General features: G+C 39.8%; 1 protein-coding gene across 9 annotated transcripts in view; it reads left to right on the plus strand.

Moving 5' to 3' along the window:
* RYR2 (ryanodine receptor 2) overlaps positions 1 to 17,687 on the plus strand; it is a 756,877-nt gene that overhangs the window by 722,839 nt on the left and 16,351 nt on the right. For all 9 annotated transcript variants that reach the window (XM_053910232.1, XM_053910224.1, XM_053910226.1 and 6 more), the window contains 8 exons: positions 1,044 to 1,191; positions 1,734 to 1,820; positions 2,434 to 2,652; positions 4,166 to 4,296; positions 5,894 to 5,936; positions 9,032 to 9,165; positions 13,474 to 13,534; positions 17,201 to 17,347. In XM_053910232.1, the coding sequence (XP_053766207.1) occupies positions 1,044 to 1,191; positions 1,734 to 1,820; positions 2,434 to 2,652; positions 4,166 to 4,296; positions 5,894 to 5,936; positions 9,032 to 9,165; positions 13,474 to 13,534; positions 17,201 to 17,347 (970 nt within the window). The remainder of the gene's footprint in view (positions 1 to 1,043; positions 1,192 to 1,733; positions 1,821 to 2,433; positions 2,653 to 4,165; positions 4,297 to 5,893; positions 5,937 to 9,031; positions 9,166 to 13,473; positions 13,535 to 17,200; positions 17,348 to 17,687) is intronic.

Consider the following 17,687-nt stretch of genomic DNA (forward strand, 5'->3'; position numbering starts at 1 on the left):
GTTCAGTTTCTCAAATTCCACATGTGAGTGAAATCATATGATACCTGTCTTTCTCTAACTAGTTTATTTCAGGTAGCATAATACCCTCCAGTTCTGACCACATTGTTGCAAATGGCAAGATTTCATTCTTTTTCACTGCCCGAGTAGTATCCCATTATACTGGAATACCAAGCAGTGTTCCATACACACACACGCACCATATCTTCTTCATCCATTCATCAGTTGATGGACATTTGGGCTCTTTCCACAACTTGACTATTGTTGATTGTGCTGCTATAAGCCTTGGGGTACACGTGCCCGAATGAATTAGCACTCCTGTATCCTTTGGATAAATTCCCAGTAATGCTACTGCTGGGTCATAGGGTAGATCTGTTTTTAATTTTTTGAAGAACCTCCACACTGTTTTCCAGAGCGGCTGCACCAGTTTGCATTCCCACCAACAGTGCAAGCGGGTTCCCCTTTCTCCACATCCTTGCCAACATCTATTGTTTCCTGAGTTGTTATTTTAGCCACTCTGACCCATGTGAGGTGGTATCTCACTGTGGTTTTGGTTTGTATTTCCTTGATGAAGAACGATGCTGAACAAACATCCCTTTAGATGTGAATGTCACAGAATGATCCGTCAATGGGAGCCTATGATAGGCAAGGAATCCAACCCCTCATTCTAAAATTCTGGATATTATAATGCACTGGAAGAGAAACTAGTTTTCAACAGCAGTGCTGTGATTTAAATTTTTTTTTAATGTTTATTTATTTTTGAGAGAGAGACAGAATGTGAGTGGGTCAGGGGCAGAGAGAGAGGGAGACACAGAATCCGAAGCAGGCTCCATGCTCCGAGCCGTCAGCACGGAGCCCAACACGGGGCTTGAACCCACAAGCTGCGAGATCATGACCTGAATCGAAGTCAGACGCTCAACAGACTGAGCCACCCAGGTGCCCCAAGCGATGCCATGATTTAAATATCCATTTCCATAATTTGGCACAAAACCTGTTTATATCTGTAGCTCCTGGATGGCTTGTATTTCATTCATTTGTGTTCACAGGGGAGAAGATGGAGAAAAAGAAGAAAAAGCCAAAGAAGATAAGGGTAAACAGAAGTTGAGGCAGCTCCACACACACAGATACGGAGAGCCAGAAGTTCCCGAGTCGGCATTCTGGAAGAAAATCATCGCATATCAACAGAAACTTCTAGTAAGATGTTTTACAATGAATATTGTTATTGATATATTGTGAGACCCTAATCATTCAGGCCCAGTAAACATTCACCGACCTCTCCTTGGGTGGCAATCAGGGGACGAGTCAGCCCCGCAAGTATGTTTTCTTTGCTTGCCTGAGCGTGTTCATATTTTCTAATAAATGCCTTTGGCCCACTGCTCCCTGTCCTCAAACCATAACCTCCACCACATCCACCTTCCCTGAAGCCATGTGATTTAGTGACTGCCAGCACAGTGCAACCAGAGTGTTCCCCAAGCCTGTAACCTGATGGATTTTTCTTCATAGCATTTAGCATCCTCTGAAATTAGATTTTGTTTTGTCTTTCATCTGCGGATGTGTACCTCCTCCGTGGTGGCCCAAACGTACTCCCTCACTGTTGCGTCTACAGCTCCAAGGACGTTACTGGATGCAGAGTAGGCTCTCAAGAAGTAGTTTGGGGCAGATGAATGAATGCTTTAAATCGTCTGCACGTGTCAATCTCTTCATTCAGTGACCTTAATTTCCATCGTTTTTTTCAGAACTATTTTGCTCGCAACTTTTACAACATGAGAATGTTAGCCTTATTCGTCGCGTTTGCAATCAATTTCATCTTGCTCTTTTATAAGGTAGGTACATCTTTACGTTTCAGGAACCAGTACGAAACCACAGATGGGTTGGATTGCGTGTGCAGAATTCACACATTCGCCAATGAGCACATGTAAATTTCTTTCGAGATATGTTTTGATGAAAGGAAAAAACCTAGAGCTCAGGCACATCACTGACGGTGTAGTAAGGCAGGAGCAGACTTGTTCCTCCAAACTAAGTAGGAAATACCTCAACTAAAGAGTGTTTGATGTAGTACAGGGTTTACCCAGTGTCCCTAGCCTGATTTGGCTGCGTACCCCCCTTGGTACCATATCTGGGTGTGGCACACCCTCATTACATTAAATTCATTTGGTACCTGAGAAGGCAGCCTAGCCATCTGATTTTTCTCCTGCATGCATTAGACTCCTCGTAACTCTTGCTCAGATTAGGAGGTGTTTTAAAGGGTGTGCTCGTTATAGGCCATCAGCTTCTGAAAAGCTATCTTTTTATTTTTAGCCTTTGCTTTTAGTCTTTTCATGGTACCTGAGCCTCATATCTGGCTCTCTGCTGAGAAGGCTGGGTTTCCATTGTTTCTTGTGTGTGCCGGTCCCTTAGAGGGAGTGAACTGACTCTACTTTAAATGGTTTGAATCAGGTCTCCACTTCTTCTGTGGTTGAAGGAAAGGAGCCCCCCACTCGCAGTTCAAGTGGAAATGCCAAAGTTAGCAGCCTGGACAGTGGCTCGCCTAGAATCATCGCGGTTCACTACGTCCTGGAGGAGAGCAGCGGCTACATGGAGCCCACGCTGCGGATCTTAGCCATTCTTCACACGGTCATTTCTTTCTTCTGCATCATCGGCTACTACTGCTTGAAAGTAAGATAGTAAGGCACCAAGGTACCTGTGTGTGTCCGTGTTTGCGCATGTCTTTTGCAGGTTGGACTCCTGGGGGAGCAAACTCTGAGAGGGAATTTCCTGCACAGAGATTATTAGGGAATGTTCCACGAATCAACACCCGTGGGGCAAGGAGAAGAAGCAGGGTGGAACAGAAGACAAAGTGGGGCTGTGGTTCAGATACAACAGGCCACACACACAAGCCTCAGTCCCTGAAGCTGGGATGCCCCTGCAGGGCTGGGGGACTGGAGCCTGGCCTTCAGAGCTCCATGTTGACCAGTCGTTGACTGCAGGCTGTCCTGGGAAGGGCCTGTGGCCCCGGGTTGTCTTGTTATAGCTTCCTGTCACATATTGGCAATTATTTACATAATGACCCGTTTCATCAAAACTTGGCCCCATGGTAGAAATAACCTACCATGTCTCCTAGCAATGCTCCACTGTTTTAGAGTTATATATACATCGTATGGAACCTATGAGTCATTAGGCACCTACCTAATGCCATCAATGGCAGAAAGACCACAGTTTGTCACCCTTCACCCAGAGAATAATGCAGCTCTATCCCCACCAAGAGAATAATATACCAAGAGAATAATACCAAGAGAATAATATAACTTGGTGAACAGAACTCAAGATAGTCTCCGAATGCCCAGGGCTGCCCATTACCTTTGCAAACCTCTTTATTTTTTCCTAGCGAGACACCTTTTCTTGGTAATGCCTTTATTTCATTATCTCCTACCTCAGATTGTGAAGCTTCTAGAAGACTTTTGAAAAGCCAGAGCCCAGGGTGAAAAACTAGACTGTAAAATTTTCTTCAGAAATTCTTTTCCCTTCCCTATCTTTCCTTTGTTTTATTAAGAGGGGACAGGGAAAGTATTCTTGGATTTTTCTAGAACGTCTGCCTCTTTTTTGTATCCATGCCTTCTGTAAAATCTGTCCATATGAAAAGAGAGCCAATATGTTCTGGAAACATTTTGGCTAGCTGACAAAGATTTTTGCTGATGCTGGAATTAAAATTTATTTCAAAATAGCATATGGGCATGCTGAGTGTGGAATAATTAAAGAGATTTCTCAAATAACACTGCACTTTTTAGAAGCATGCATTTTGGAACATTAGTAACATTGCTGTATTTTATTGTATCCGTTCATGTTTCACATATATAAAGATGTATGTTAAGTATATCATAATAAAAGATATAATACATCTTTTTCTCTTTAATACATAAAAATGATTTCTTCAGTGTAGTTATCTGTGAACTTCTATGTGTTTAAAAACATATGATTATAAACTATATCTATTCTATCTTCTTTTTTTCCTAAACCTCTAGATGTTTCTTTCTGCCTAAATATAACCAATTCATTTTCACTCAGTTTTACCTTCCTGGAAGTAACATGGGAAATACTTCTTTTTCCAGATGCTGTTTTGTAAAGATAGCGACCACAGGAGATGCCAGTAAATCTAAACTAATTTTAACGTGTTTATTTTTTTCAAATGTAGGTCCCATTGGTTATTTTTAAGCGAGAAAAGGAAGTAGCTCGAAAATTGGAATTTGATGGGCTTTATATTACAGAACAGCCTTCAGAAGATGATATTAAAGGCCAGTGGGATAGACTCGTAATCAACACACAGTGAGTAAAGAATTATATGAGACATTACTGTGCTCAAAAATTTCAAGACAAAAAACAAACAAAAAAAACCCAACTTTGCTGGAGTTCCTGCAGATTTGTCAAAAGTTTAGCAGAGGTGAATAATAGTTATATTTTCGGCCAAGAAAATCAAAAGACTAAGCACTGTCAGCCTCTTAATGGATGCTATCAATTTTTTTCCCATCTGTGTTCCCAATTCCTTAATCAAAAATGGCTTTGGGTCCATTTCCACAGCGCTGATGGAACTTAACATCCATTACTCAATGTTCAGAGAAGTGTGTAGCTAGAGGGGCATAACCTGCAGTGTGGGGTTATCTCATCCAAAAGACCAGACGAGGCAAAAATGATTCATTAAGGAAAGAGTTGTAGCATTGAAGGCAAAAATATTGAATTTCATACTTTCAGTGTATCTAAGTTGTAAACTTTCAGTTGGTACCATAAAGCAGCCCAGCATAAAACTAGTCAAACGTTATGACATGTAAAATATAAGGCAGGGAGACAAATGCTTTTTCTATACATTAATTATTTACCCTTGTGAGATCAAGACCCAGACTCCTAGCAGCTGTTCCAGGTCAACTCATCACAAAAATAGAACTTGCCACCACTACAGGTATTAGTGATACACTATTTTTTGAGTAGTTTCTACTAGTCAAGTGTGTCAAGTGTGAAATATCTTTTTATTGTGATCAGCTTTGCTTGTTCTTAAGAAGTTAAAATTGCTAATAAGCTCTGAGTTTTCAAATGGGGATGATGTGTTTGTGCATTTAAAATGTTTACTCTAGGGGCGCCTGGGTGGCTCAGTCGGTTAAGCGTCCGACTTCAGCTCAGGTCACGATCTCGCGGTCCGCGAGTTCGAGCCCCGCGTCGGGCTCTGGGCTGATGGCTCAGAGCCTGGAGCCTGCTTCCGATTCTGTGTCTCCTTCTCTCTCTGCCCCTCCCCCGTTCATGCTCTGTCTCTCTCTGTCTCAAAAATAAATAAACATTAAAAAAAATTTTTTTTTTAAATAAAAAAAATTAAAAAAAAATGTTTACTCTAAATGCTCAATGTTGTATTTGTCAACTCTAGCTGTTAATACTAAGTCAAATGAGATCTGTCCCTTTAAGTGAAGTCCATATTAGTACAGGTGCCACGGTCAGTTTCCTCGAGGATAACGTGGGAATGAGATTTTTTAACTTTATAAGAAAAAAAATGACAGATTTTTAGATACCTTAGTTTTTAAAGATAATTGACAGAGAAACGTATGTCATTTGACATGTTACAAATGACATGTGTCAGCATGTAAATAAATACAAGCTACTTATTAATAAATATGCTCATATTCTTCCCCGTTAAAATATTAGCCTGGAGTCTTTTTGTGATTTGCATGTATATATTGATATATTAACGCTTACATAATATTTAATGTACCTCTGATATAGGAAAATTATGGGATAAGGTGGGACAAAATTGATTATAATTTTTGTGAATGAAACAATATGTGTTTACATATTAAGTATTTTGCTTATTCCAAACAACATATTGTTATTTATCATTTTTTTAAATGATGTTATTTTACTTTTATGCTTTTATATTTTTTAGGTCATTTCCCAACAACTACTGGGACAAATTTGTTAAAAGAAAGGTAATACCTCTCAGAAGGAATGCATTCTCTATTTGTTTCCTAGAGTGCAATTCAGATTTGAATTTGATATGGCTCATGTGGAGAATGAAATACTGAGGTGTGCTTTTATCTGTCTTTTAATGTCATTTCAAAGTGGCAATAGAATTCAGTATGAATTTCAAAAATTGCACATAAAGAAGAACCCATACTCTGCAGCTATAAAATGAATAATAAGCATTGCTTCATCCACCTGTCCTCTGACTCAGGTGAATAATCGGTGCTCAGTCCGCACAGTAATAGGAATTGGTGAGAATTTTCTCCGAGTTTCTTTGGGTCCCCTGAATTGGCTAACGACCATTTTCTGATAAGACAGCTGTAAATCACTGGGGCTGGAATCCTGCTTCGCCCTGTAGGAGCAGAGTCGTTCCATGAGAACAAAGGATTGAGTTTTGTTTATTTCACATGAACTTCGGAGATCTTTTTATTTTCATAAAGTTTTATTCTTCTGATGCAGACTGCGTCATAGCGTAGTAGAAAGAACAATGATAGGGCATCAGTGATGAACTGTGGCGCCTGCTGACTGCTCTGATCTTGAAAGTCAAGGGTCTTCTCTGCTCTTCTCACCACATAGCATTTTAATGTCAGATCTCTTTTAACGAAATAATGTATGTACCGGTACTTGTAGATCATGAAATACTATTGCTTTATGTGAAGACTAAAGCGATTCACATAAAGCGTTACATTCTAGCTCCTACTTATTCTTTGAACCTTTCTAATTGCCACCCTGACTCAACTCACCTCCTTAATGAGTTCTAGCTCCAACCGGTACCGTCTGGAGTAGACAGAGACATCTGCCAGATGAAGTGCTCTTGTTCCCTTTGATTCCGTGTTACTCAGGAGGATTGGCGACCAGCAGATTTTTTGTTAGCAATTTGAGGGGAGATAGAGGGCTTGCACCAAGAACTGAAATCAGGGACACGAGGAAGCACGTTGACCTTTTTTTAAAAATCTATTTAATAACAAGACTTTCTAGTTGAGAGAAGCCGTGTGTTTGTAGATTTTATTCTGGCGCAAGAGTTTTGTCTCCTGGTGTGAGGTGAAATTCTGAGCAGCATTGCCCTCCTGCATACGAGCACATCCACATTGGGCCAGGGCTTTGAAAGCCTTATTTTTAAACAATTTTAATTAGGTAACTTGAACATTTTATTCTCATTAGCTACTTAAGAAAGAAGCTTTGAATTGTTAAAGCACAGATTTCTCTGAAGGAAACTGCATATTCAGAGTCAAAGAAATACGCTGTCATTGCAGGGGCGCCTGGGTGGCTCAGTCAGTTAAGCATCGGATTTCAGCTCAGGTCATGATCTTGAGGTTCGTGGGATCAAACCCCATGTGGGGCTCTGCGCTGACAGTGTGGAGCCTGCTTGGGATTCTCTGCCCCCCTCTCCTTTGCTCCTCCCCCCACTCTTGTGCTCCCTTTCTCTCAAATAAATAAACTTAAAAAAGTAAAACTAAACTGTAATTGCAGCAGGGACTATTGGTGGCATTCCTACTATACTTAGTGCTGATTTGTTGTCCTGGGAGTGAGGTGAGAACACAGCCCAGAGGGAACCCCCATGCAGGCCACCCCAGCCCGTTTTTAGCACCGTGAGAATAACACAGAACAGACCTTTGTGGGTGATGTTCATGGGCTTTTTAACTACCACTTCTCTTTCATGTTTTCATTTACCTCGACTGTATACTTTCAGAAGAGGCTTATTTTTACTTTTGCTAATCCCTTCTTCCTTTCCATTAATGTATTTCTTCCTTCGTTCTCTCTCTTCTTTCCCTGGGGAACCTCCTTCCTCCTTTCCCTCAAGTGCTCATTTCCTTCTTCTGCCTTCCTCGTCCTCTGCTCTTCTACCCTCTTTTCCCCTTAGTGGCCCATTCTCTCTCCTACTTTTCATTCATTGCTTTTACCGTTGTCTCCATTTTCATTGTGTGTGGGCCTCTCCTGGAAGCATTAGGCCAAGAGTGGCTGTGTCACGGGGCTGTGCTTCCTGGGCTCAAGGGAGAGCTGTGGGCCCACGTCTACACCGGTCTGAAAACGGGACATGTGGGCAAGGCCAGGAAGATGTGGCAGAGGGAGAGGGGGGCTGGGAAATGGAGGACAGTTGCTCAGAAAGGATTCTGGTGGTGCAAAGGGGTCTATGCAGGGATTGCCCTGAAGACAGGGGGAGGTGATGAGGTTCCGGGGATTACTGAAGGACTGACAGCTCAAGTCAGGAAACTAGGGGAGAGTTGAACGGTTGTAACTGAGAGCCCAGAGAGGATGCTGTCACAAGTGGCCAGCCCATGGCTGGCGATGGTCAGTGCAGATCTTTCCTGAGAGTCAGATCTCGTTTGGTGGTTTCCTTATTTCATTTCTTGCCAAGCTTAGCAAGCTTGGACATGTTACATTTTCTTATTTTATTTTATTTTTTTAATATTTAATTATTTATTTTGTGAGAGAACACAAGCAGGGGAGGAGCAGAGAGAGGGAGAGAGAGAATCCCAAGCAGGCTCCAGGCTGTCAGCACACAGCCCAGTGAGGGGCTTGGTCTCATGAACAATGAGATCATGACCTGAGCCAAAACTAAGAGATGGATGCTCAATACACTGAGCCACCCAGGTGCCCCAAGGGCATGTTATGTTTTCTAAGACATAACTTCTTTATCTGCAGAATAGGATGCTGATAACATAGTGTGACTTACATAATGTGACAGTCCCATGAGGGAGAGCAAGTCAAATTTCTTGACATAATTCCTGGCGCAAAGTATGAATTTGGTCAAAGTTCCTTTCATTCCATTTTTTCCACTTCTTGACTTATTTCCTTGGCCCCCCCCTTCCTTTTGCATGCGTCCCTCTCTTGACTAAGACATCTTGTTCCTCGGATGGGTATTACGTACAGTGCTGTAAGTTTGTTTTGACCTTAAGCATTGCGATCACAGAAGAAGAGCCAGAAGTGAGACTTTTAAGTGAACTCGAACATAAGACCGATATATAGTAAGTGTCAAAATAATTAGATGTTTGTATGCGCATGCATACGAGGGGTTACTGAGTGGTTGAGGCCAGTAAAATGTTTTATTTCCTGTGCCCAGGTTATGGATAAATATGGGGAGTTCTATGGCCGGGACAGAATCAGCGAGCTCCTTGGTATGGACAAAGCCGCCCTAGATTTCAGCGATGCCCGGGAAAAGAAGAAGCCAAAGAAAGACAGCTCCCTGTCAGCCGTGTGAGTGTTACCTCTTCCCAATGGCTCTAGACCCAAAGGAGAAGAAATTAATACAATTCTGAACTTGATAATGCCTCGACTTCCTTTCCCTCAGAGCCTGGGGGAATAGAGATGAGGGAAAGAGAATGTACCTCAGGGTCTACTTCTATGCTTCTGGGTATTTTTGGGTGTGGAATGATTGGATTTTTTCCTATTAATTTTGGAAGGCGACTTTTTTGTTATTTACATAAAGCAAAAATTATGTAAATAAAGATGTATGTTCTTAACTTAATTTTCCTTTTCTATCCCTAAATGCCATTTAAGTCAAAGTCAAACATAAACAAAAGCACAATATTTGACTACCTTTTCTGATGCTGTCTGAAAAGAGGTTAATCTTTCTTAGGTTTTGGAAGAGGGCTCTATGGAGCCCTTTTATTAGGAAAGTTCAAAGTTCATATTCTTTTTATTATAATTCTTGTATTTTGTTTAAATAGCAAAGACTTCACAAGCCAGAAGTACTATGCTGTCATGCTGTTACTCAGGAATTTAACTTTAAAATGAGGTGTTCCTGGAGCGCCGGGGTGGCTCAGTCGGTTAAGTGTCTGACTTTGGCTCAGGTCATGATCTCATGGTTCATGGGGTTGAGCCCCGTGTTGGGTTCTGTGCTGACAGCTCAGAGCCTGGAACCTGCTTCGGATCTGTGTCTCCCTCTCTCTCTGCCCCTCCCATGCACATGCTCTGTCTCTCTCTCTCTCAAAAATAAATAAACATTAAAAAAATCTTTTTTAAATGAGGTGTTCCTGATATAGTGCTTTAATGGAATAATAGGTTATAATATAGCTAGAAAGATGTGAATCAGTTGAATTGAATTTGCCTCAGGTTGAATTTCACACACACACACACACACACACACACACACACACACACAACACACGCATACACACACACTGCAAATATATATTTCATCAACTATAATTCTGGATTAAGTGTAAAGCATACAGGTTTTAAAAAATGTAATTTCTCATTGTAGCCACTTAACGATTTTAGAAGAAACTTAACAGTTACTTTCCCTTAAGAACATGTCCACTTTTCTTGTAAATTTATGGTCTTAGTCAGTTAGGGATGTGACTACTTTGGAAATATAGATACTTGAGGCTCTGTAGGGTGGTATTATTTTGTGTCCGATAAATATTTTAGCTAGCATTAAAAAAACATGTTGGCTGACCTCATTGGTAATATAATTTTTTATCTATCTGAAAACTTATTGGAGCTACATGGTTTTTAAAAATAATGTGAACTCAGTTTAAAAGTAGTTAGTTCTATGGACAAATACATAACAGAAACTGTGGATTTAGATCCAAAATATCACCTGGGTACTTTAAGAAAACCCATGTGGTACATAATGAGTATGTCACTGTATAGAAGATGAAACACCTTGCCAGTGCTTAGGAATTAAGACCTTTATGTTAGAATATCATATAAAAACAAGGACCATAGAGCAGTGTTGAGCTTTCTACTAATATTTTCAGATCTCTGACAAACAATGTAGAATCAAATCGTTTTACTAAATTATGCTCTTTCCATGGTAATATTTATGATCCTAAAAAAAAAGTCTGAAAAAAATAGAAGGAAAGTTTAGACTGTTTTATAAACAAAAAGGTGGTGTTGGTTTTTTTTACTGTGACCAAAAAGTTTTGTTTAAAAAAAATTTTTTTTTCAATGTTTATTTTTGAGAGAGAAAGACAGAGTATGATGGGGGAGGGGCAGAGAGACATAGAATCCAAAGCAGGCTCCAGGCTCAACTCACGAACTGTAAGATCATGACCTGAGCCAAAGTCGGACACTCGACCGACTGAGCCACCCAGGTGCCCCTGAACAAATAGTTTTAAATTAGTGGAATTTTCCACTTTTTTACATAGGAAATGTTTGCGAGTTTGACCCCTGGCAAAGTGCCAAGAAATTAATATGGCATTAATACCTTTAAATATGAAGGGGCACCTGGGTGGCTCAGTCATTTGAGCATTTGAATGTTGCTTTCGGCTCAAGTCATGATCCCAGAGTTGTGGGATTGAGCCCCTCATTGGACTCTGTGCTGACTGTGGAGCCAGCTTAAGATTTTCTCTCTCTCTCTCTCTCTCTCAGAAAAAAAATTAAATAAAAAATAAATATGGATAATAAAATTAGAAGAATAAATTTCTAGTAAATAATGTCCATAACTAGGAAAAAGAATTACATATATTGTTCCTTTATTTAAAACATTTACAAAGATCAAATTTTAAAACATTATCTGGTCTGCATATTAATATTATCTTAATGTGAATGTTTGGGTACAAGGATGATTCATCTATTTGTGCATGTTTTATTTGTCAATCAGATATGTAGGGCTTGTCAAACAAACAGGTAGCCAGATTACCTCCTGGGGATAGAATGGCTGCCAGGACCCAGAAAACCTGCATCTTTTTCATTTGTGTCTTCATGGGAAAAGAGGAGGGATTTGTATCTCAAAACCATCTAGCAAAACTCTTCAGCTTCTGGCTTATGGTCTGCCCCTGAACCAAGCTCTGTGGCCAGGTGAATGCGTGCCCAGTTGGCCTAGACCAGCTTTGGCCCATCCCTAGGGGTTGGGTCAGCTCCACCCAAACAGGAGTACTGTCGTGATTGGTGAGAAAAGAGTGTCCTACGCCACCAAAAGGGTATGCTGCTTCATGATGCTGACAGCAAACTTGTTACCCTAATGTTTGATAGGAAGGAAAAATAATAACCATTTTTTAAATAAAGTAAGAAACTGCCATGGGGCATTCAGTCATCCTGATAGAAACACTTATTTTGTTTTAGATTGCTTTCATGGGAAATAACCATGCTCTCATGCAAATTACCCCATTATTTATTTTTTCTCTTTGGCTTTTTAAATTTAAGATAAAATAGTCTTGGGGTGCCTGGATGGCTCAGTCGGTTGAGCATCTGACTCTTGATTTTGGTTCAGATCATGATCTCACAGTTTTACGAGTCTGAGCCCCAAATAGGACTCTGTGTTGACAGCATGGAGCCTGCTTGAGATTCTCCCTCTCTCTCTGCCCCTCCTTTCCACACATACTGTCCCTCTCAAAATAAATAAATATACTTTAAAAGACAAAAAGAAAAAAATAGCCTTGTATTGAAACCCATTTTAAATATTCACAGAACTTTAAAAAAATGATCTCTAGTAATAGAATTGATTCTAGCTCAAAGATAACTTTATTTCCTTAAGATAAAAACTCCTAGGCTAAGGTAAATTAAAAAGTAACCTTTGGGGGAGAAGTCTCTAAGAAGTCCATTTTGATTAGCGATTACTGATCCTACCACTTGAAATTTAAGATTGGCCTTCCTAAAAAAAATGACTAAAGAAATAACATGTAAAACAGTAAATATAGAGAAGCCCTTTTGAAAAGAATACTCATATTTTATATCCTATCATATCAATTACCTAGAATATTAGGCTAACAAAGTTATAATTTCTAGCACATGAATCAGTGGGCAGCTCTAAAAAAAATTAAAGTTAGAAAGTATGTTTTACTATGTATGTATTTAATCTACAAAGATCAGGAATATTTATGCTAAGATTTACTCATCCAGCACATTTATTGAGAGATATTCCATGTATGATACAATGTGCTTGGTGTTAGGGAGTCTGCAGACTAGGGAGAAAGGCATAAATGTACGTAGATACCTGCACACCCGCAACTACCAAACAAATGGGAAATTGTAGTAAGTCTACAAGGTAATTTGGGAACCAAGGGGAAAAGGTGAATGCCTTCTTGGGTAGAGATTTTTTTTTTTTTTTTTTTTTTTTTTTGAAAACAAGAGGAAACACAAGATGAAAGAGCCCTTTCGCTGGCAAATTTAGTTGTAAAGTGAATGTGGATGTTTATGCAAGTTTTTATCAGCCTAAGTAAAAATTATTCTGTCAGAATGCAATTACAAATGTATAATGAAAGCGAGGAAACTTGGGATGCACACATGTTGGTTAATGTAGCAGCATAGTTTCCAGAAATCATTCTCACATAACAAGTGGCTTTACCTTATATTTAATGCAGGAAAAGAAAGTGCTAATCTTAAATAATAGAAGTTGCATCTTTGTTTTGTTTTCCAAGATCCCACTAAAAAAGCATTACAGGATTCTGGAACACGTCATCCAGATGTTCCAGATTCCCTTGACACTTTGGATGGAACTAATTTCCTGAGATGGTTGCCAGTTTCATCCCACGGAAAGAATGGCAGCAGGCTCTTGCAAGCCCCCGAGTCTTTGCTTCACACGCATATCCACAAATCCTTCTTTTTTTGTCTTCCCAGACTGAACTCTATTGATGTGAAATATCAGATGTGGAAACTAGGAGTCGTCTTCACGGACAACGTAAGCCCGCTTCATTACCATAAAGGACGGTGCGCTCTGATTAGACAAGTCTGTTGGGATCCGGCAGGCAGAGTCCGTGATTTAGGGAAGTCAGTCAGACAGCAATTGATTTAATACAGACCACTATCTGAGAATGACCCAAGGAAATATGTGATTAATTAGCCCCCGTCTCTCAATCCATTTCTTTCAATAGCTGAAAGATTAACATGAAAATATATTTATGCAAGAAAAAGAAACTGAGATGAAAATTCACATGTATTTTCATTTAGGTTTTAGTTGGGTAATGAGTTCAAAGTTTCCTAGATGTTAAAACGGAAGTTCTAAATAAATACAGTTTTAAAACATTAATTGTGATAAATTTAAGTTTCCCCCAAATTAAGTGCATTAAATTATTGTGGTTTTTGTTCTTTTTTTTTTTGGTTTTTGTTCTTGATTGATCCTTCTTTTCTCAAAGAGCCTAATAGCCCAAGTCTGTATCCAAATATAATGAAAAAAATTCACCAAAAGCCACCGACCGTCGGGTCGGACGATCACATTGTACTACCCTGGCTTGCTCAATAGTTTGACATTTTTGACTTAGAATTTTCAGTTTAAAAAAATCATTATCAATGGTTTTCATGCTCCCATGTGCTCTCTATGGGAAGTTGCTAGGGACAGTCCTGAAACTCTGCTGAATGGATCAACTACAAATGTTTGTCTCCTCCTGCTGGTTCAGAATCCTCCTACAATCCTCACACACCTGCGAAGGGGCACTTACAAGCAAATCCAAAGGCCTAGTCCTAGATCCTCCTCTGGTTTTGTCTCCCTTGCACATCTCACTTAGTCTCAAAATCACACTCTAATTAGCAGTCACTTTTACAGTGAGTGGTAATTCTGTTCTCCTAAAGACCTGCGACACCCCCCAAATTCTTCTGTCTCTATCCCCACCCCTATCGTACCCAGTCACGGGCCCGGAATACTGGGTCTTTTAGACAACTCTCCAAAGATCTCAAAAACAAGTCTTGTGAGTATCTTTTAGAATTGTCAACTGTTAATGCCTTCAGCAAATTTCTCTTCTAATAATGGAAGCAACTCCCTCAAATTAAAAGGAAACCACCTCATCTCTAGCACTGATGTTTTCTGTTCAGGTAGCCCGGCCATCTTGGCTTTTGCTAGTTAAGGTCAATCCTCCTTGACCTCCTTATATGCCGCAGTACCTGTGTCATGCAAGATACGTATCTTGCTCTAGTTTTCTTGCCTCCAGAGCATTTGGGCGTGGATAGACTTCTTCAGACTTGTTTCTGTTATATTATTCTGATATATTATTCATCCACCTGTAGTTTCATGGCTGTTTGGCCAGCTACTTGTCAACATGTCTTCAGTCCTCAATAGTGTGGTTTCTGTCTGAAACACAGCTAGGCTTACCAGATGAAGTACAGATGAGTTCAAGCCCCGCGTTGGGCTCTGCGCTGACAGCTCAGGGCCTGGAGCCTGCTTCAGATGCTGTGTGTCTCTCTCTCTCTGCCCCTCCTCTGCTTCTGCTGTCTCTCTCAAAACTAACTAAATAAAAAACATTATAAAAAATTTTTAATTACAGATAACTAAATATTTACATATTATATTTACATTTTTATATAGGTATGTATACATACCTATACATAAATATAGGTAGTTTTATATCTATAATATAACAATGTACAATATACATACTTATATATTTATATTTATATGTGAGTATATCCCAAATATTGCATGGAACATACTTAATCTAAAAATTATTTATTCTTTACCTAACGTTTATCTGTAACTGGTCAGCCTGTGTTTTTATTTGCGAAATCCGGCTATCTAAGGACAGCACCTGTGTCGTCTATACATGTATCCTTGGCTCCCCTGATCACCTATATTAGTCTCCTTACTCATCTTGTGTCCACACACTTGTCCTTTCTCCTCAGCCTTTTCATTTCTTAATAGCCTGCTGGGTGTGTCCATTCAAATGTCCTGTGACAAATGCATCTTCTCCTCTCCTCACTCTTTCCTGCTAAACGCAGTCCCCCTGTCCACCATTTCCTCTTTCTGTTAGTGTTTTTGTTCTTCTTGCTACCTATGTCCAGATGACCAGCTTGGACTCCTTTTCCTTCTCCTTCTAATATATGCATTCAGTTATGTGACCAATTGGATCCTTTTCCTGCCCTCTGTCATTCTCTGGCCAGTTCTGCTGATAGTCGTGCCTCTTATAACCTCCCCCGTGGGGTTGGCCAGTAGTGTCCTAACGCAATAGCTCTGCCACTTACATCTTCTTTGAGAAAGTAGCTTGACCGGAGTGAGCTCACTTTCCTCATTTGTCAATTTGGGGCTAAGATTGCCTACTTATCAAGAGTCTGGCTAGAATAAAAACAGAGACTGTATGTGCAAAGATACAAGACGGTATTTTCATAAAATGCTGCTTTTCACATACCATTGTTCCGTATGATGCTCCAGGGGTTCTCCCGTGCCTGTGGGATGTGCCCATATCCCTTAACTTGGCTTGAAGGCCTTCCAACCCCGCCATACATTTCCAGCCTCATCTTCTGAAACAGAAGCCCACTCTCAAACCAAACTGTCACTCCTCAGCACATTCTGCGTAGTCTTATCTCCGTGTCTATTTTCAAGTACTGCTTTCTTCCACCCGATGTCTAACCTCAGCCCTGAACTGCCCATAAAGATGATTTATACCACCTCAGCCCCCTTTGTCTTGTTTGTGTTCTCTGTTAAAGCTTAAGATATATTCTAGTCAAAATGAAGGTTTCCTCCCTTTCCCAAAATGGGTAGCTCTTGACTCCAATGGCAAAACACTTCTTATGCCCAAGGACCCTAATCCAGAAAGCAAGCATGATCTCAGTATCTTTTATTCTACTTTTTTTATTCTCCTCCCTTCTAAAAGTATATACACTTATACATCTAACCTCTGTAAAGCGAATCTCTTCCATTGATTATAAACAAGATTCCTACAGATAGTACCAATTGTATTATTAGGTTTATTATAGCCTTCGGTGACATTAAGTAGTATTTGCATTTTCTCCTAGACTTGTTTTGGCTCACATAAAGTGAGATGCTTGGTTAATAAAATACCGCACGTAATTTCTTACAACTAGTAGGTCTCCACAAACACTGATTTAGAGAGTGAGTAAATGAAAAACGAAAGAGGGAAGGATAGTTGGTTGGTTCTTTGGTTGAGTGTAGAGCAGGGCTCTCAAGGGGGTAAATTTTGTCCTCCAGGTGACTTTTGGCAATGTCTAGAGACATCTTTGGTGGTCACGGCTGGCATCTGGTGAGTGGAGATCAGGGTCACTGCTGGTCATCCTACAGTGCATCAGACAGCCTCCAAAACAGAGAATTATCCAGTCTAAACTCTCAGTAGTGCCAAGGTGAAAACACCTTGCTATCGAGTATTAGGTCAGTAAAATTCTCTCTATAGAAAGATACATAAGAACAGCCTCTCTGATATAAAGGAGAGAAAGACATTGAACCTCTGAGAACAAGCTAAATAACACTAAAATACATAAACCAATATAACTGATTCGAATTAAATAAACAGACTAAGAAGGTAAAGTAAATGAAGTGATTATAATGGAATGAAATCAGAGTAGCTTTGGACAACAGTCACTCCTTCTGGTTTCTGATATGCTTCCCTCTCGTTTGTCTTCTCAGTCTTTCCTCTACCTGGCCTGGTATATGACTATGTCCGTTCTGGGACACTATAACAACTTTTTTTTTGCTGCTCATCTTCTTGACATTGCCATGGGATTCAAGACACTGAGAACCATCTTGTCATCGGTAACTCACAATGGCAAGCAGGTAAAAGTTGATTTTTTTTTGACTTCCTACAAAAAAACAAAAAAACAAAAAATACACCAATAAAAATAAAACCCAACCTCCAATGGCAACATATAGTTTTAAAGATTTTTGTGAATGGAGGATATGCACTTTTTTTATTTTTTTATTTTTTAATTTTTTTTACAAACCATGAGGAATATTGGTTCAAGAGTCCCCTACACCTACATTCAAGTCTTGGCTTGACCGATTCACTGTGTGACCTTGGATAACTGATTTAACATTTTTAAATCTCAATTCATTGTGTAAAATGAGTACAATAAAAGTACCTACCTTTTGGAGTTTCTGAGAAAATGAAATAAGA

This window comes from Panthera pardus, unplaced genomic scaffold (genome assembly GCF_024362965.1).
Source record: "Panthera pardus isolate Hobbes unplaced genomic scaffold, ASM2436296v1 HiC_scaffold_22, whole genome shotgun sequence".
NCBI lineage: Eukaryota > Metazoa > Chordata > Mammalia > Carnivora > Felidae > Panthera > Panthera pardus.